This window comes from Anthonomus grandis, chromosome 1 (genome assembly GCF_022605725.1).
Source record: "Anthonomus grandis grandis chromosome 1, icAntGran1.3, whole genome shotgun sequence".
Taxonomy (NCBI): Eukaryota; Metazoa; Arthropoda; class Insecta; order Coleoptera; family Curculionidae; genus Anthonomus; species Anthonomus grandis.
Genome location: NC_065546.1, coordinates 7930311 through 7951203, shown reverse-complemented (window position 1 = coordinate 7951203; position 20893 = coordinate 7930311). Strand labels below are relative to the sequence as shown.

The window sequence follows — 20893 nt, the reverse complement described above, 5'->3', positions numbered from 1 at the left end:
ATAAGTATTTTTTAAATGTGGTATTACTCAACTTGCTGATGTCATTTTACACTACTGTATTAATAAATGGTTCTGATAAAATTATATTTTAAATAATTTTAAGTGCGTACCTAATTAACGATTAGGAAATCAATTTAACCACTTTTTATGATTATTTTTTATAAATAGGTAGGAAAATCCTACGTAGTTTAGTTTAGCACACATAAAATTATGATCAACACAATCAAATGCTTTTAAATAATCGAGTAAGACTAGTATAGTAGCCAGCTTTTTATTCATGGCTGAAATTATTAAATCATTTAAATTTATTAAAGTGCTTGTCGTACTAAAACCGGGATGAAAACCTAACTAAGTGGAAGGCAGCAAACCAACACTATCAACAAAAGAAAACATTTGTCTGTACACCTCATTCTCAAGAAGCTTACTCAAAACAGGCAAGAGACAGGTCTTAAATCGCTACTTCGAGATGGTAAAGTTACTTTAGGTAAAGGAAATATAACAGCAGTCTTCCAAGCTGAGGGAAAACATCCCTCTTCAAGGCATACATTAATTATATGAGTACAATGATCCAATAGAATAGGGATGCTAACTTTTACCATAAAAAGTGTCATGTCATCAATACCCGGCGCATTTGACTTTAACTCGTCAATGCCTTTGCCTATCTCTGCCTGAGTAGGTAACAAAAAGTCAAAAGCAGTGGAATCACATCTATTTGACTCAAAAAAATCTATGAGACCTGGATCCGCTCCATTTTGTTTAAATATTGATAAAAAATAGTGATTTATCTTGTCAGGGTCTAGCAGCTCTACAGACAATTCCGGCTTTGACCCTATCATGACTCCAGCTATCTTTAAACGTTTCCATATAGTTATTGTATTCTGATTAGAGACGTATTTCAAATAAGCAGCTTTTTCTCGCCTTACAGATGCTAGGGCAAAGTTCCGAAGCTCTTTATAGCTAGATTTTGTTTCGTTTAAATTTATTAAAAGCAATAACACGCTCTTTAAAATAAGTGCAAGGCATCCATAAGCCAAGGAGCTCGCGGTTTGCTGTGTCTTACACTTCGAACAGGTGCGTGCAAATTGAAAATTTTAATTAAGTTTTCAGTTAAAAAGTTAAATTTATCATTAATGTCCTGAATCTGATATATGTTGTTCCAATCTACGTTTTGCGTCTGTAAAAAAAAATATTTGTGCTAAATTATTTAAAACATCTAAAACTGTAGTCTTTGTACTGAGCCATCAGCCACCACAAGTTGACAATAGGCATTTATAAGATCATGAGTAATAACGAAGCATGAATCGCTAGCCAGTATTGGATCAGTAATTTTTGTTGGTTCATTAACTACTTCATTTAAACTATATAAATTAAAATAATCGCTTAAAGTATTACCAAGGTTTAGGAGATTGATATTCACATCACCCGTTACCACAACATGATCAAAAACCGGAGTAACCTCTGATAAAATGGAGTGGAATTGCGCAATTGATTCTGGTACAGATGTTTTGGGAGGACGATAAACCACTGCAATGAGAATGTGGCATTTTTTAGCAGCTATACACGTTAACAAGTATTCCATAGGACCCTGATCCGTATTTGTTATTGGGTTAAGTGGCGCTTAAATGACGCTGGACTGATGAAAAACATGTCATTGAAATTACGTTGTTGAAAATTATTAAAACTACGCGCATCTGAATAACGAAGAGTTATTCTTATTGAGAATTTATAAACAGTATTATTGATTGCTCCCTAGATAAAAAACTTAAGTACTGTTAAATCTGGGGAAGCAGGTATCCAATGATAGTCCAATGCATACTTTTCATTGATCGTAAAACATATTTTGTAGCTAATTATTCATTAAATGGCTCTTATGGGGAGGCGCCTGATAGTGTTGATAGAATGCATTTGTATATTCAGCCAGCGACAGTTTTCTAATTAGATAATTTTAAAATTCAGCAAGATATTACGCTAACGCTCACCTAGAAATTATTAAATGATGAGTTTATAACTCGAAGAATTCAAAACTGTCATCACTTATTATTTTAATTGTCTTCAAAAAATTCTAAGACCACGACGCTGTTATTTCTTATCGCACAAAAAACATTAAATTTCCAGGACTCTTGAAAACTAGTTCTCTAAGTGGATACACATTTGTGTCGCTTCAGTAGTAGGAATTTCATCGATTAAAGATCCAATTTCTCCTAAACTTTGCTTTAATCGTTTAGATAATAATATCCAAAAAAAAAACATTTTCTTGAGACCGATGTAAAATGAATTCACAGAATTGTACTCTTCGAAGTCGATCTGCTTACGATGCTAAACGATAAAAAAGACATTTGGATGAAACTTGTGTTTTCGTAAAATTGTATTAATGACTGAGATACTTCCTATTCTAATACTAGGTAGGATTTTCAACCGTTTTTTTTTAAAGGAAACTAACATAATGGATATGAGGAAGCTTTACTATTTTAATTAAAGTATAAATAAATATAGGAAAAAAATTATTCTTGAAACTTTATCGCACACATACCACATAAGAAATAGGGTTAATCAAAGTGCGCGAAATGGTAGGAACAAAAAAATTACTGGTCAGCGTCATTTCAAATATTTAGCACCAAAACTTTAAAGTATTATACCAAGACCCATACAGGAAAAAATGTCTACAGTAACGTTCTAACTTTATGTAGGGCAGTGGATTGAACAGACACATGCGGCTATATTTTATGGTTTGGTGAATAACTTGTAGTTTGTTCTTATTATTTTTGTAATAACAGAGCGATAATTTTTGTTACACATTTGATAATTTCCATGCTCTTTTGTTAATTCTTATGTTCTATTGTGCATATTTAAATTTAAATAATTTTGTCTTTTCTTATTGTATGTGTTGAACAAGATTGTTCCTATTTTTAACGTTGTCTTAAAACCGGCAATAAGAATAATTAAATATGGACAAATACCAATAAATTATGAGTAATGTTTTAAAAAACCAATGATGAAATATTTTCACGGACTAGACAAGAAAAACCCAAGATTGACTATATTGTATATCCCTAAAGAAAAAGTACCAACAAGCTTCTAAGCTAGAGCAGCTTCGGTACTTATCGTTTATTTCTTTCTTGTACATGTACGTAAAGTAGAATAAGTATTTAGTATTTAAATTTTGTAATTTTGGAAATAAACGTATTATTATCATTATTATTATTGGCAATTTACATTTTTTCATTGTTAACTACTAGTTTATTTTTCTGTACCTTTGCTCCTATGGATTCAACATTTTTAAAAAATTGTATTTTCTTGACAGTACTTTGTGCTGTTTTCTGTTTTTCCGCCAGTCTTTTTTTTTTTTTTAATTGAACCTCACAAATGTTATTCAATATTTTAAATTAGATAGAAAGAATAATTTCCAAATTCAATGGTTAATAATAAAATTAATTTTAAAATATACATTGGTCTTAATATATTTCACGTTTATAAGAGCTCAACAAAAGAAGTTGGGGAACGTAGAAAACCGAATATCTTTTTGGTGTTAATCCTAATGAAGAAAAGAAAGTGCACAAGTCTATCAACTGACTGGAAACAATATAATTTAATTTTAGCAATTTATCTTTCAGACTGTAGTTCGTTTGTTATCGTGGTAGTAGCTGGAGGCTCTCTTTAATTTCATTTAAAGGGACTATATACAGTGCATCCGTAAAATAGCGGATAAATTTAATAAAATTTAAATGGACCGTTTCTGAAAAAAATGTCCGAACCCATCGATTTTAATATTTGGTTTCGGGTTTTTCTCTATACATGGTGACTGAAAAAAAGATATGACGTCATTACTATGTTTTTAAATAGAACCCAAGCAACACTGAACGGTAACGTATTATAAACTTCAAAATGTCCGCGACTTCAACGTAAAAAATACAGGTTTCTATATCCCTTTTATAAACGTCTTTAGATAAATAAAAAACTTATGACATGGTAAACGTATATACGCTAAATATAATATACTAGAGGTAAAATTAAATGATATTTTTATACATAAATTATACACTGAAATTAAAACTCGTTTTTATACAAAAATAAACAAAATATTTATTAAATTCTTTAAGAAAATAAAGTATCCTATGGAACAAAACAGATAAAAAACAAAACAAATTAGCAAAAAGATTCTATTTAAAATAAAAAATAAATAAATGAAAACAAAATTACACTTTGTCAGTTTTATAAAGACGCCGGTATTTGACTAATTTTAGCCAGTCTTTTATGGCTTGAGCTATTGTGTAATTACTTAAGTCACTGTGTAAGTCACTTAAGTAACGAAGTTAAGGCTTGTAAGAAAATAGGATTTATGTGTGCGTATACAAAATGGACAAAATTCCCTTTTGACGGACCCCAGCACAAAGCACTAAAGCACGTTTTATTAGGCCTTCAGCGATTTCCACTAACTGCCTTTCCCTGAACAAATGAGGAGCAACTATCCAAAACGCACTAAATCCATTTTTTAAAATTTTTCAGGTGAATATTAAAATTTTATTCAACCTTTATCCTGACAGTCCAGTTTCATCAAAATGATTTAAATCCATTAGAAACAGCTATAGTGAAATCGGCATGCATTAAATCAATTTTAGTATCCCATTTGTTGTGTGGATATGAATGCAAGAAAACCCCACGTTTTATACATGGACCGAACATATGGCTGGTAGGGGGGCTGTTGAGGTATCATCTGAACTTTTGGCCCATCTGAATTACCTAGACCTCCTAAATATACAGAAACTTCGCCTTTTCTGTGACGGGTGTGGAGGGCAAAACAAAAATGCCCATGTAATCCATACCCTTTATTACTTTTTAAAAAAACAATCACCCGAGAGTTTAAAAGAAATAAATATTACCTTTCCAGTAAGAGGACATAGTTTCTTACCTGCCGATAGGGTATTTGGCCGAGTAGAGAAAGTTTTAAGAAAACAAACAACAATCAAGACTACAGAAGAATACAACAATATATATAGCGAGTTTGGAGAAGTAAAATATCTTGGGGAAGACTGGCTACTTTATGACATCAAATACCTACAAGAATTTCTAAAAAAGTCTGATGGTATATCCGACATGAAAAGGGTCGTGTTGCGAAAGAATCAAGCTTCACCCATCTCCATAACACTCTTCGAAAACTTTAGGTATGAAAGTACTTCTGAAACTCCAAAAACTCTTGAAGGAAAAAAAAATCTTTAAAACATTTATTGGCTCAAGAGTTTGGTGAAAAATGGGAGCAAGAAGATGAACTGGAATGCTACAAAACTATTTTGGAAACCAGTGGAAATGAAATAGAGGAAGAACAACACGCTGGAACGCAATGCTAGAGCTACCTGTGACTGCTTAGAAGAAGATGTCGGTTTACATATTTGATTTCTTTGTAATTTTCTTAATAAAATAAGTTTTTCACTAAAATTTCAGATTTTATTAACCTTGTAAATAATATGAAATAATTGTTTTGTACAAAACGCAATAAATCCAAAAAAGAATTGAGCACAAAGAAATAAATCCACACTAACTAAGCAAAATTACATAAATCCACATTCCAATTAAGCAAAACGAATTAAATCCATTAAAAAAATCAACATATTTCTATTAATGTTATACATTTTATAATGGAGCCGCACTTTTTTTGCAATAAAACTGTTTTTTAAATCATTCTTTACAAGAACAAATTTAATTTTGTTTTTTTTGTTAAAAACACTTTTGCTGGTTTTTAAGGTTTTACTCAAAACAACATATTACGGATTTAATGCCTTTTGGATAGTTGCTCCTCAAATATTCTTGATGTAGATCAACAAAACTAAAAACAGAATATTTAATTACCTTTAGCAAAAGTACCGAGGCACACTTTATCGATTACTTTTAAACAATGAAACAACTCGTAAGAGTTGATAAAATACAATGACGTCTTTGACGACACGATAGACGAAGAGGCCCAGAGCTGCTATTTTAGATAAAACATTGACGTGATTGGTCAAATAGATCATGTGACAACATTTTGCCGTTTTGAGAATATAATTTATACGTAAACTGTATACCATTTAGATACCTGTTGCAGGAAAGTGTGTGTGTGGTTGTGCATGATATGATTGGTATAATAATCTGATCAGATTCAGTAGGGTCAAAAAAAGGTATAATATATACTATTTATATACTCATTTGAAAACGTATTATATACGTTGTTTATGTACCTTTATTTTCATTAACTTTTTGACTGAAGCTCTATTTATCTGAAAATCACAATAATCAGTTTGATAGGGGACCCACAATGCAGTGCTTTTTTAGTCAAATCATTTAAAGATTAAGCTATTAATTGACAATATGCCAAAAACGAGTTATTATTTACATATAATATGCGTTCTAGGTATACGTTAAAAAGTAGTAACATTTATTTACTATAAAAACGTATATGTTACTGTTAATATTAAGTTTACTGATGATATTAAGATAAAGTGTTATAATATGCGTATATTCTACGTGTAGTATAAAATACTAATATAAAAAACGTATATTATTTATACGTTAGAAATGATATACTATTTTTAAATGAACAATACGTTAAATAAACGTATATACTATGTAACGGTGTTGCTTGGGAACCACCATTTTTTAATGCAGAATCAGAAAGAACATATTTTTTCTTCAAAGGATATGGTACAAGTGAATAGTGGTCACATAAGCAATTTTGGACGAAAAATGATGATAAAATGTAAAATTAAAGAAATACCTATCTAAGTTAAATATTCGAATTGAGCACTGTTAACAACAATGGCAATAACCAAGGCGATTTAAAAGTAGTATTTATAATTTTCTGGCGTATTTGTTCTTTTAAATCTTCTTCTAAACTCGCTGGTTTAGTGACATAGACTTTACTTTTGAGTATATCTATAAAAAATGATCGAGGCGAGTTAAATCTGGTGATCTGGGTGGCCATTCAATGAACTCTCATCTACCTATCCAACGATTTGGAAAACTTCATCTAGATAATTGCGAACGGATAAAGCATAGTGTAGCCGAGCTCTATCTTGCTGAAAATAAAGATCACGTTGGTGCATGTTGGGTTCTTCCAAATCCGGATATAAAGTTATCAGAGCGCGGATACCATCATTTTGAAGAAAGTCCAAATACCTCTCACCAGCGAGAGTGTCATAAAAAAAGTAATGTCCTAAAACTCTTCCTTTCACTATACCGCAGCACACATTGAGTTTTTGAGGCTCTTGTGTATGACATTCTGTGAACCAATGAAGGTTTTCGGTCGCCCAATATCGACTATTCAAACGTTGCTTCGTCAGAAAATATCCATTTTCAAAATTATTGTTATCATTACATTATCATTAATTGCTGCATTTTCTCACAAAATTAATTTCGGCGATCAAAATCAGGTTTCGAAAGCTCTTGAAGTAAGAATATTTTATATATAGTAGATCGCAATAAATTAACATTAGAAGCCGTGCCTGTGATTGTGGCTTTGGGATTCTCTTGAACCGTTAACAGAATGTTAAGCTCATCTTCTTCAGTTATTGAACCCCGACCAGCTTTTTGAGTATCTCAAACATGTCCGAATTCACGAAACTTTGCTTCACCTCTGCTTAGCATGCTTTGACTACGGTCAGGATCAGGATGAGTTGCATTAAACAACTGAACCACCTCCTTTTGAGTACGCGACATATACAGTGCATCCCGAAAGTTATGTCTAAATTCATTTAAAATTCAGGGGTGTGTTCGAAAAAAAACGCTCGGACCCGTTGATTTTTATTTCAAGTTGCGCATTTTTGTACGTGAAGTTTGTGCATACAGGGTTGCTCAAAAATTAATTACGACCATCAACTTCATTTTTTCAAATGAAAGCACCTTTTTTATGTCATCTTTGAATTTCGCATGGGATTCTACGTATGTTTCATGCATCATGTCCTATACCTAAAGTTAACAGTTATCGAAAAAAAAGACGATTCATTTAACAAATAAAAAAAGAACAAAAATTAAGTAAATGTTCAAAATGGTTGCCATTTACAGCTTGACAATATCCAAGGCGATCAATAAAGTCTAGTTGCACATTTTCGATCATTTCCGGAGTTATGGCGCGCACTTCTCTGCGAATTCTCTCTTTCAAGTCGTCTAGATTATTTGGCCTATTAACAAATACCTTCGACTTGAGGTATCCCCACAAAAAAAAAGTACAATGGTGTTAGGTCAGGCGACCTAGCAGGCCATTCGATGGGTCCTCTCCTTCCTATCCACCGATTGGAAAAGGTTTCATTCAAAAATTTACACACAGTGGCAGCATAGTGCGGAGGAGCGCCATCTTGCTGGAAAATTAGTTCTTCGTCAGGATATTCTGGATCCAATGGATGGAACTAATTCAAATTGGTGAAAATCGAGATACACTTGTCCCGTTAAAGTCTGTTCAAAGAAAAAGGGACCTATTACTCTTCCGCGCACTATTCCACACCACACATTTAGTTTTTGAGGGTACTGGGTGTTTACCTCCATCATCCAATGCTGATTTTCTGTTGCCCAATATCGACAATTTTATCTGTTCACACTACCATTCAAACAGAACGTGGCTTCATCGGAAAAAAATAATATTTGTTACTAAATTAATATTTATATTGCACATGTTTTGTAAGCGTTCACAAAACTCATTTCGCCTATCGAAATCGTCATCAAATAGCTCTTGCACAGGAATAACTTTGTAGGGGTGATATTTGTGCTTTTTAACTATTCGGTGAACTATTATAAATTTCGCCATGTGTAAATTTGCCCCAATCTGCGACAGAGGAGTGCATGGATTTTCTTCCAAAGAAAGCAAAACGTCAAGTTGTTCATTTTCATCTCGAGCAGGACGACCAGATTTCGGCAGATCTCTAACATGACCAAATTCTCTAAATTTAGCCTGTATTCTACTCACCACCTTTTGACATATCGGAGAACGATCAGGATAGATTTCATTGAATAATTGAGCAGCTTCTCTTTCAGTACGTGTTCTATCACCAAACCCAACCATGCACAGAATTTCTATTTTTTCTCCTTCCGTTAACTTTGCCATTGTGAAAACCGCAACTTTGCTCGTACACTTCACACTTGACAATATCTGTTTGGCGTACAACTGTCATACAGTTTCTATGAAAATACACGGTCACCAGCCAACAATAAAAAAACACGAATGAATGGAATTTTGCTCTGTATAAAAATTCTCAGAGATAAGGTGACTCGTAAGGTGAACTTCAATAATAATGTTTGGTCGTCTTTTTTTAGATAACTGTTGACTTTAGGTATAGGATATGATGCATGAAACATACGTAGAATTCCATGCGAAATTCAAAAATTAAATCAAAAAAAGGCGCTTTCATTTGAAAAAATTAAATTGTTGGTCGTAATTTATTTTTGAGCAACCCTGTATATACAAACTTCACGTACTAAAATGCGCAACTTGAAATAAAAATCGACGAGTCCGAGCGTTTTTTTTTCGATCACAGCCCTGAATTTTAAATGAATTTAGACATAACTTTTGGGATGCACTGTATAAAGCAATCACGCACAAGATTTCCATTCTTTCACGTTCGGTTAATTTTATTAAAAAAACCAAATTCTAACATTTAATTTAAATAGGTATTTCTTTAATTTTACATTTTATCATAATTTTTCGTTCAAAATTGCTTACGTAATCACTATTCATTTATACCATATCCTTTGTAAAAAAATGCATTCTTTCTGATTCTGCATTAAACAATGGTGGTTTCTATTTAAAAAACATATTAATGACGTTATATCATTTTTTAAGTCACCCCATATATTTAATTTCCCCGTAGAAAAACCCTAAACCCAAAATTAAAATCGACAGGTTCGGGCATTTTTCTGAGAAACGGTCTATTTCATTTTTATTGAATTTATCCGCTACTTTAGCACTGTATATACATTTCATTTGGAAAGAATATTAAAAAAACTATGAAGTAATAAATTGGATAATTAATATAACATTTAAGAACAGAAATTAATATTAATAAAGTTCGTAGTATTTTTCACTTGTAAGGTAAATTCCAAACCAGTTGTTACAAGAACAGATAATTTGAGACCAAATATTAAAAGCGATACTCATAAAATTTAATACTATTTTTAGAAATCGTACGATCTCTTCTTTCCCTTTTAAACTTCGATCTCGATTTAACTGAATTTAAAAGTTTAAAAACTTACTTGTAAAAGAAAAAGAGAGTCCATCTGACCAACGGAAATCGCTTTCGTGGGTCTTGTCTGAGGCTCCGATCCAGTAAGCGTTGCTGTCCCGATAGCCAGGGCTGGAACAAAAAAAAAATAGAATGTTTTCATGAAATAATAAGGTGCATACTGAGTAATTTCATAGTTTAACTATGATCTATTTAGCTGCTAAAAAAAGTTTACCCACTTCGTGATAATGGAATTGTCGATTGATCATGTGATTGTACTTATTAGCATTTCGTGTAATGTATTGAAAAAGTAATAGTATTTTAAAATATGTTATTTGGTATGTGGTATATTGATTATGTGGTAGAAACTAGTGAAATTTTTTTTATTATAACGTATTCTTTGCTCTAAATATTAATTAATAATTTATTATGCCTTAAATCTAATTTATTTTTATAATTATGAACTTAAACTAACACTATATTGAAAAAAATCTTTCTCTTGCATTTATCGTGAGAAAATATAGATTATAAAATTTTGCAACGGTAGTTTTTATTCTACTGTAATTAGTACCACTTTTAATTTTTTGAGAAAAAATTGTATTTTTAAAAAAATTTAAAAGCCACTTAAAAAGTATTAATATTTAGCTTAGAAGTAGAGAAAAAATATCTATTTCAACGTTGACTAAAAAAATAATTTAATTTAAAGTACTTAACATATGATATCCCGATCATGTTTACAAAAAATAAAATAAATAGAAAACACTTTCAAAGAGTTTTTGATCATTTTAATAAGAAGCTGCTGCTAAATGATTATATTATATAATAATTATAAAATAACAAGGTATGATTGAAAAATGATTTGAAAAAAACTTGATCTAGATAATTGCGAACCATTTCATTTTTATTGAATTTATCCGCTACTTCACGTATAAACAACTTATATTCCTGGAAATATTTGTTCCTAATTCTAAAATATTCTAATAGATTTTACATATGTTGATTGGATGTTTGTTGTTGAATATAAATTTAATGTATAATAAACCATAAAGGTAATTCTTTATACATTTTTTGGTAACTAATGAATAAACCAATGTTTTTTCGCTAATTTACCTTTCTAGCATTTTACTAAAAATCATATTCGGTGAGCATATTAATATTATGGTAATGTTTGTAACACCATTTTTATATATTATAAGTATATGTATCCCAAATCAGCGGAAATATTTCAGTTTTCCAAAGTAAATATTTACTAAATATAAGTATGTAATGTTTTTGCTGGGTATATGTGCCAACAGATACTTCACATACTATCAGTGCAATAATACATTCATACAGACTAAATATTACATCAATAGTTAATTAACAATGTGATAAATAGGGAAACGTTTGCTAACTTTTAAGTTTAATTATTTATTTTAATGTTACCTTTCCTAATAACATTTTCCTAAACAAATATTATTATCTTTATAACAATAAAATAAGATGACTTTCTCAAGTTTTTCTTCTAAAGGGCAAATATCGTGTTACTATTGTTAAATAAGAGTTACTGCGATGTAACAAATACGTTGAAGTTAGGAAAACCTCGTAAAACTACTTGTCAGATGGACAAAAACCTCTCAAACCTTTACAAACTTAAATTTCATTAAACATTTTAGGGACGTTTGCTTTTAATTACTAACAAATCAAGACAATTTGACAACAGCGAAATTTATCGTATTGAATGTTCTTATAACAAATCAAAAATTGTTATCTTTTGATAAAAAGAATAATACTGTTTTCTTTTTAAGATGAAAATATTAAAAATGAATCTTTATCATTGACTCATTGTCTCATGTCAGTTATGCATTAAGTGTATATATATATATATATATATATATATCTACAAACCTGTTTCTAAAATAAATGTTATAACTGTTAATTTTAAATTGCCTGATTAAGTAATAAAACATTTATTTATCTAAGGTATCATAAGCAGTCGTGGCCGAGCGGTTAAGGCGTCTGACTAGAAATCAGATTCCCTCTGGGAGCGTAGGTTCGAATCCTACCGACTGCGATTTTTATTTTAAATACGATTAATAGATTCTATCGCTATTTAGTATAATTTTATCATTCCAGGCTAGGTAGATTTTATTAAATTTTGTAAATAAATTTTAAATTAGTATCATCATGCCAAAATGTTAAATAAAAACGATTGGAGAATTATTGGCACAATATTTAAAGCGATTATAAAATTTCACGTCATTGGTATATAAATCTAATCTCATCTTCGGTATATAAGTTTATAGGAGTTAAAAATAAGTAAATAAAATAAAAAATAAGAAAATTATTTTCACTATACATTGTCACGTTTATATTTCTTACAGTATAAGTGTTGATTGCGTGTAACTTTAGTAACTTAATTTACCTTGTATTCTATTTCATTTATCGCAGTGTTATATCGTTGATTGAGAATATGGTATGAGAATATACCCAAATATTCAATCAACGGATATACACTATCGGACAAAAGTAGAGAAACTTTTTAAATTTGCGTTTTATTTGAATACTTCAAAACTAATGCAGTTCTACACATAATGAAAATCAACAATAATTGTTAAGACTTAATTTGTATAAAGTAAAATAAATTGTAGAAGAAAATCCTAAGATTTAATTTAATTAAACAAAATATTTATGAGACAAAAGTAGAGAAACTAAATTTTATTCCAAAAGTACAAGTTATTTCTTATTTCTATCTTAGAAAAATTAATAGTAAGTAGAGTATCCCTTATTGGCAATCACCTCGCGGCATCGATTTGGCATGGATTCCAACAGTTTCATAATGGTTTCCTCTCCAATAGAATTCCAGGAATCTTGTAAAACTTTTATAAGATCATTTTTATTACTGATCTGATGTTGCCTTACACGCCGGTCTAGTTCCTCCCAGAGGTTTTCAATCGGGTTAAGATCGGGACTTTGCGCAGGAAAGTCCATAACCCTAATATTTTCCGATAAAAACCAATCTTTGACAACCTTTGATTTATGTTTGGGGTCGTTATCTTGTAGGAATATCCAAGTCAAAGGTAAATTATCCTCAGCAAAGGGTAGCATTACATTTTGTAGGATGTCTAAATACACAAATCGATCCATGATACCCTCAATGATGTGTAATGGTCCTGTACCGAACCCAGAGAAGCAACCCCATACCATGCAGGAGCCACCACCATGCTTTACCGTAGGCTGTGTATATCTTGGATCAAATCTTTTGCCTTGTGGTCGATGTACCCATGAGATTCCATCGGACCCAAACAAATTGAACTTACTTTCATCAGTAAAAAGAACTTTTTTCCAGTCGTTGGTTGTCCAATGCAAATATTTTTGTGCAAAGTTGAGTCGGGCCTTCTGATTCTTCTTGCTAATAAACGGCTTTTTAGCGGCTCTTCTACTAAATAATCCTCCTTCCCTCAGTCGTCTTTGTATGGTCTTAGAACTAACATTAACACCAGGTAATTCACTTAAAATTTTATTTGCTGATTTGTGAGGATCAGACTGGGCAATTCTTTTTATCATCATTTCCATGTGTTTGGTTGTTTTTCTTGGGCGGCCACTTTTTTTAATGCTTTTTGTTGAATTTCGTGTTTTAAAATTAGAAATTGTCTTGCTAACAACGGACTTATGCAAATTAAGCGTTTTACTAATGTCCACTTGTCGTATACCACTCTTGTGTGCATCAACTATTTTTCTACGAAGGTCTTCAGACAAATATCTTCCGCGAGGCATGTTGATTAAAAAAACTATGCAAAACTATCAACAGAACTCACGCAAAGCGAACTAAATACTAAATTTGGACGATTGATATTTAGGTTTCTCTACTTATGTCCATCCGAAAATATTTGAATTCTTTTATTGTAAATAAACAACTGATAAGAGGCATGTAAAATGCGGTAAAAAAAACGCAGTTGTTGAGAACTACAATATTTGTAGTAAATATTTAATTTAAATACATGGTTTCCGTAAATCAAAGAATTTTTAGAAGTTTCTCTACTTTTGTCCGATAGTGTATTCCGTTTGTTTAGCAACAGTTTATCTTGAGTCATTGTGAATGCGGCTCTATTTTGACATTTCTGTGAGTAAGACTTGGCAGGCATCTTTGACAGTGTTTGAGATTGGCATTTCTTTGACCGCGTGACAGGACTCACTTTTCTTCTGGTTACCGGTGGTTGAGTGCCTCGACATTTTAGTAAGCCGATTTCGGGGCTTTTGGAGGCTCACGGCTCACCACATTTCCACAGGACTTTTATTTTGTTGCTTCTTGTGTACCTTTATACTTTATAGCCCTGTGGATAACCGCCTTGCGGGCAATTAATATGGCACATATTCACATTTTTATTCATATTTCATATTGAGGTTCGCACCAATCATTTTAATGTAAATTGTTTAAAATAAGATGGTTATATTATTAGTATTGTAACAATCATTAAAGGGTAATTGATTATATTTTTTTTCCTTCTTGGTTTAAATTTTTTTCATAATGTACTATGATAGAAACTCTAACAGTCTTTCTCATAAGATTTTTTCTATTTCTTTTCCTACTTTTTTTGCCAACGTGACGTTTTTCTTCGTATTTTATCCAATATCCAACCACACCTACAAGCTGCCGTAAGACCCTGCAGCCAACTGTGGTAACTAGTATTAGTTTTTTTTTTTGTAATAAATTGTATTATTAAGTATGTGTTTGACTCTACCGACCTCAGTGACCTAAGGTTAACTCCTTTTTAATATTATTAAATTGTGTTATTGTTAGTGAATGAGTTCTAGGACCATCCAGGGAACTCTGGCTCATTCCGCCTTGAGCCAGTGGCGCTCTTTACCCGCCCTATCCTCCTTGGGTTAGGGCATAAATTTGTCATTACTGGGGCAACTTACCTACCAACAAGTAACCTCTATTTTTTTAAATATTTTAATTTTTTTTTATTTAATTACATTTCTTAAATAACGTGACAATATACGTAGCCGACCTCGGTGAGACCCTGGGCAAAATGTTCACGATGCGATCGTGTGGTCTCAGGTTTGAATCCTGGCATGGGGATTGTTGTTTTTGTTTGTCTGTTCAAAAAATCAAAATAAACTGAACTTATTTGGGCGGCAGTCGATAAAACGACTCGAGTCCATTGTAATTTTTTATTCTGGGTAAAATGTGAACAAGAATTTCTACCAAAAAGTGGACAAAATTGATAAATGGGTATTAAATGGGACACCCTATAGATTAATGATGTGTTTTCTTTTTTTTTTAAATTTTGTGTATGCTAAATTCTTTAGCATATACAAGATATAATTCTATGATACATCAAAAAATAACTATTTGGATGATGAAGGGTCATCCCCTTAAAAATTTTAAATGGCAAGGAGTATCAAGTAATAGCTTGTTTAAAAGGTCTTTCGAAGTCTTTTATTTTGACATTTGATTTTTTAAATCGGTCGATTCGTTTTCGAGAAAATTAGAAAAATCTTTGTTTTTCTTAATTTGTTCAGATAGAAAACAAAAACATGAAAATATCAGTTTTTAATTGAATAAGTGTTCAAAATGTTGCCCCTTTTGGCCAAACGATGTTCAAATTCCTGACGGACATTTTCAAGAACATGTTGTGCGATATCATGACAGCTGTCGATGATGCGTTGACGAAGTTCATCCAAACCTTCAGGTAGGGGAGTGAACACAATAGATTTCAAATGACCCTATAGAAAAAGTCTAACGGCGTTATATCAGGAGATCTAGCAGGCCATTCTATAGGTCCCCTTCGCCCTATCCATTTGTCTGGAAACTCGTCGTCTAACCATTGCCAAGTTTTTGAAAAATCCGTGGTGGGAAGTTTTCAAATGAACACCCTGTATATTAAATCAATGTACTATCATGTTGACTTAAAGAGAGCATTTTTAGAAAGGTTTTAAAAAATGTTGTTAAACAATGTAATTTTTTTAATATTTAGACAGTGCATTATCAGAGACCTAAGAGTTCTGTGCTTGCTTTGTTGTCCTAAAAATAAATGCTTTGACATTAACCACCTCGTGACAGATCGACAATCTCGTAATTTTTCACAAGCCGTATAAGTGGGTTTTCGCTGTCGCTTATTAGATTGGAATCAAATGTTCTTATTAAAAAAGCAGAATAACAAAGACTTTTTAAGAGGCGTCTCAACAAGCCGCAGCACAGAGTGTTTTAAAGAAATTTCGAAAATGTGGATTTACTCAGGAGATTCACGCCTGAAGTCTGCGACTTAGGGCTTTGTACTTGCTTGCCAGAATGGTATAATTTACGCCCTAGTCTACCATAGTCAATTTTCTAACATCGCCAACACTAGTTGCAAAACATGTCATCATCATCTAGTTCCAAAGGCCAGCAGAAAAAAATTCGAGTCTAACAAGAGACAAAACCAAAGTATGTAGATTTTCACCAACCAACTGCACAGGCTATATCCGAAAAACTCAGTGCATTCGGTGGTTCTCCTAATTGGTGTGGCAGGGGAGACTAAGCATGCATATAGGAGAACTAAGGAAGACACTAACTATCCCACCCAGTCACTGAAAATATGGCAATGAACATGCAGAAAGCTGTCCTCGGGTTCTAACGACTTTTGGCACAGATGAGTTTGGCCCACTGATCGACCAAGCGGATGCGAGTTGTCGTCTTTATTGACCTTCGACGTGATGCTCTATGGAATCAGAACTATAGACTACATCATGACGGGTTTCTTTTTTCTACGATAACGATAATAATAATAATAATAATAATGAACGCAAAATATTATGTAAAAAAGTGCTAAATATGATTTAAAATGATAACATATGAAGAATAATAACAAAATAACAACCAAGTAGTTTTAAGTAAATTTAAGAAGAGAAATACATTGTTTAGGGTATTATTTAGCATATTTTGCTTTAACTTTGTTTTTAGTGATAAGAGATAATTTTAAATAGTTGTGAGTAGAAATTACTTGATCTTGCATAGCTAATAGTTAACTCTCTGTGTCATGAAACATTTGACCCGAGACCAGCCAATAGTTTGACGCGACTTTGTCAACGTATTCTTTTATAATGTTAATATGCCGGCAGAGATTTTTGTTTTTAGCTCTGTATTTTTTCCAGCTGTGGCCTGGTGATGTATTTGACTGCCATTTTTTTAAATGTGAGTGGAGTGAGTATTAACTTGATGTGCAGATGCGTATAGACTATAGAGGCTATTCAGCAGACTTTCTGTAAAAATAATTTTTCATATTAGTAACTTGTTTGTCTAGATGTTTTTTTAAGTATGCCAGCCTCTTCCACCCTAATAACTTGAAAGCATGGTCCTTTGCACACCATTTCTTGGGTAGTGATTTTTGTGCTTAGTAAGCAGTGCCATAATTTTCCTTTGAAGGTGGTTAATATCGGTTTGGTATCCATGTAATAATTCAAATGAATATACCAGCAATAAACAGCTTTCTAGACAGTTTTTTGCCATTGGGACAAGTTTTTTAGAGGTTGTTTTGGCCTTTTATTAAATTCGGATTTTATTTCTTCTGCTATTGGTTTACTTGTCCTTTGGTATTAGGATTATTTTGGGTCAAAGTCCGAGGATTAATTATTATGAAATATTTAAAAAAAAACTAATTATCTTATTAGAAAAATCATATACTTATTGCATTGTGAAAATAAAAAAAAAATAGTCGCAGTCGGTAGGATTCGAACCTACGCTCCCAGAGGGAATCTGATTTCTAGTCAGACGCCTTAACCGCTCGGCCACGACTGCTGATGAAAAAAATACTTTTTGCGAAGCCTCCTTTCTTTTACTCCTGTAAGCAGGACACTAACTTGTAGAGAAGAAAGGTAATAATATTTAAAATTCATATAATACAATATTTAAGTATATAATTCCCATGCATTATTGCCTAATTTTTCAAGAGAACTGTTGTGCTTTAAAGATGTTATTATCTATTACTCAGTATTATTTTTGTAAATTATGTAGACGCCTATAAGGTTAAATGAAAATATCATTACCATCAAGTACTACAAACAATTATATACATTTTGATATTTCAGTTCCAAGAAATACAATTTTTATAATTAGATTTCGAAATTACTGATATTACTTAATTTCTAGGGAATCTTGTTATATTATGGATTTTATTATGTCGTCGGCCCAATACCAAAACCATGAATGTGAAAAATCGTGATTTGGAGATATTTGGGTTTGAAGGTTTTGATACTCTGTGAAAATTCAGATTTTTGTCGGAATAATTTCATTTCTTGGGAGACATAGGATCTACTTTGACAGTTTATGACTTGCTTATTATTTTTTCTGTTTAGTAGCCCCACCTTCCAAAACGTCACATTCGTGGATTTGGCATTGCAAAATTTTCTTTCAAATCACTTACAGTACAATAAGAAAACCTAGAGACACAATGATTTTCAATATTTTTATTGATTTGAAATATCAATAAACATGTGTATTTTCATTGGGAAACTAGGATAAACTCGGGATCTATAAATCTAAGAAAACAAAACTACTTAAACTTCTAAATCATTGGCAAAATAAACTATAAAAACGAGGTTTTTTCAGCAGGTTTTCTCAAAAAATACTGAAAATACAAAAAGACTATTATTATTTATATTTATATAAACTAAATTTATATGCTTAAATGAGCTTGAGTATAAAGTGAAATGGTTTAATTTTCATCTGAGTTAGTATTTTTACTGTCATCTGGTTCTGGTAATCTATCCCTAATATTATTATTAATTTTTAGCGACTTGTAAAAACTGTGATGAACTTCTGGGATTGTTAAATCAGAACATATTTTTTGTAAATCCTGATATTGTGGCTTCGCAATGGGTAACTTACATTCATATGATTCTTTCATGCAGTTTATGTCATGAAATTCTTGTTCAAAATCCATTTTGTAAAACACCTTCATCATGTCCGATTTAAGATAACGAATCCAGCAAACCTTACGCCATGGTATTTTGTTCATCTCAAATTTTTGCGCTGCAAATTCTTTAAAATCATAAACATCATCAAAGCTTCTGCTCCTCACTTCAAATGGGGGTAGTTTCATACGAACATCTTGTATTACTTGCGCCCAACCTTCAGGAATGTATACAGGAACATGCTTAGCTTTCTGCTCAATTTTGGAACGTATGGAATCGCATTCCATTTCAGTGTGTCCGCTTTCGAAAAATTTATGATCTATGATTTTCAAGCTAGGATGAACAGAAATGAGCTACATACACATAGCAGCAAAATTTGAATTCTTTTGCTGGCCACCACAGTCATCTGACATCATTCTAACTTCTGTTACTTCTGGATTAGATTATACGTATTCATAGATACAAGAAGCGATTTCATTTGAACCCCTTTTACCCTGGGTTTTATCCCATAGATAGCCAATGCCACCTTGATTTCCAATATTATAAACTGTCAAGTTATAAACAGCTAACTTGCGCAAGTAAAATATCTGTCCTGCAGATCCTTTTGGAGTTGTGAGTACAGCTTCAAGGTCAAAATTGAATGCTAATATAGTAGAATTGTTTATTGCTTTTAGTTTATCAGCACTGCGAGCCTTGCGTGCCAATTCCTTTCTTCTCAAGTGTTGCTGGAACGTTTCTTGCGCTTTTTTTTCTTTTCCAGTAATATTTTTCTGTGCCAAACATATCTTGCACTAGTCCTTCTTTGGCCAAAAAACCCACGTTATACCTTAGTTCCATTTTGGTCCATACATTGCTTATCTCTTTCATGTTTAGACCTAACGCTATCCATTATTTTTTGTGTTCTAGATGTCACGTTTATCATTTTATAATTGATTTTTTACTACTCAAAATCTCTACACGAATGTTACAAAGTATACCATACACTTACAATGTCAAAACAACGAATGTACCACATTCACTGACTTGAAACTTTTAATGCAAGGCCAAAACCACGAAAGTGTCACATTCACGATACGAGCGTTGCGACAGTCGAATACAAACTAAGATACGTCAAAGGCAGTACAGCTACCCCCAGCAAAACCATGATGCTTGCAGATTCGTTGGTTTGGCATTGTCAAGAACTGGTTTAGAGGTGCTTGAAAATGTAGATAGGTAAAAATTGCCAATTTTGCACATTCATGGTTTTGCCTTAGGACCGACGATGTATTAGTTAAAAAATTTAGTATGCATAACATATAGTAACTATACTACTTAATAATAAAAATTGATAAATTAAAAAAAAATAAATGTTTTAAAAAAGTATTAAAAATGTTCAACAAATAAGTTTTTAATTTGGTAACATTTTCTTTTAGCGAATAAGCTTAATTAATAAATATTTTTTTCCTTATTTTTTTCTTCATTAGAGCACGAATTCACATTTATTTTTAAAATTTTGTTTTTACCATTGTAATTTACCATAATATGTACATTTGATTGTTTCTTATCAAACTGTATACTACCTACATAGGTGTAATTATACACAAGATTAGTACAAAAATAATATTTTCTTAATGGAATAATATGCTCCCGATAATAACATTCTTATTTAACTAAACTTTTAAATAACGTTGTAATTGTTAAAACACTTTACTAATACTGAAATTGATAATATTAATTATGTATTTTAAATACATAATTAAAAATAATAAAATTCAAACATAATTAAAGTTTTGTGATAAAAAAGTGTATTTATCTGCCAGCAAAAGATTAAAACCAAAACTGAAATAACCTTTTCTTCG

The 20893-nt window shown here is 31.7% G+C and overlaps 1 protein-coding gene and 2 non-coding genes across 4 annotated transcripts in view; 1 reads left to right on the top strand and 2 right to left on the bottom strand.

Moving 5' to 3' along the window:
• Positions 1-20893, bottom strand: part of LOC126737949 (uncharacterized) — a 541322-nt gene that overhangs the window by 157388 nt on the left and 363041 nt on the right. For both annotated transcript variants that reach the window (XM_050443074.1, XM_050443084.1), the window contains exon 7: positions 10210-10310. In XM_050443074.1, the coding sequence (XP_050299031.1) occupies positions 10210-10310 (101 nt within the window). The remainder of the gene's footprint in view (positions 1-10209; positions 10311-20893) is intronic.
• Positions 12150-12231, top strand: Trnas-aga (transfer RNA serine (anticodon AGA)). Its single transcript has one exon. It is a non-coding gene; the product is annotated as a tRNA-Ser (tRNA).
• Positions 17859-17940, bottom strand: Trnas-aga (transfer RNA serine (anticodon AGA)). The gene has a single exon. It is a non-coding gene; the product is annotated as a tRNA-Ser (tRNA).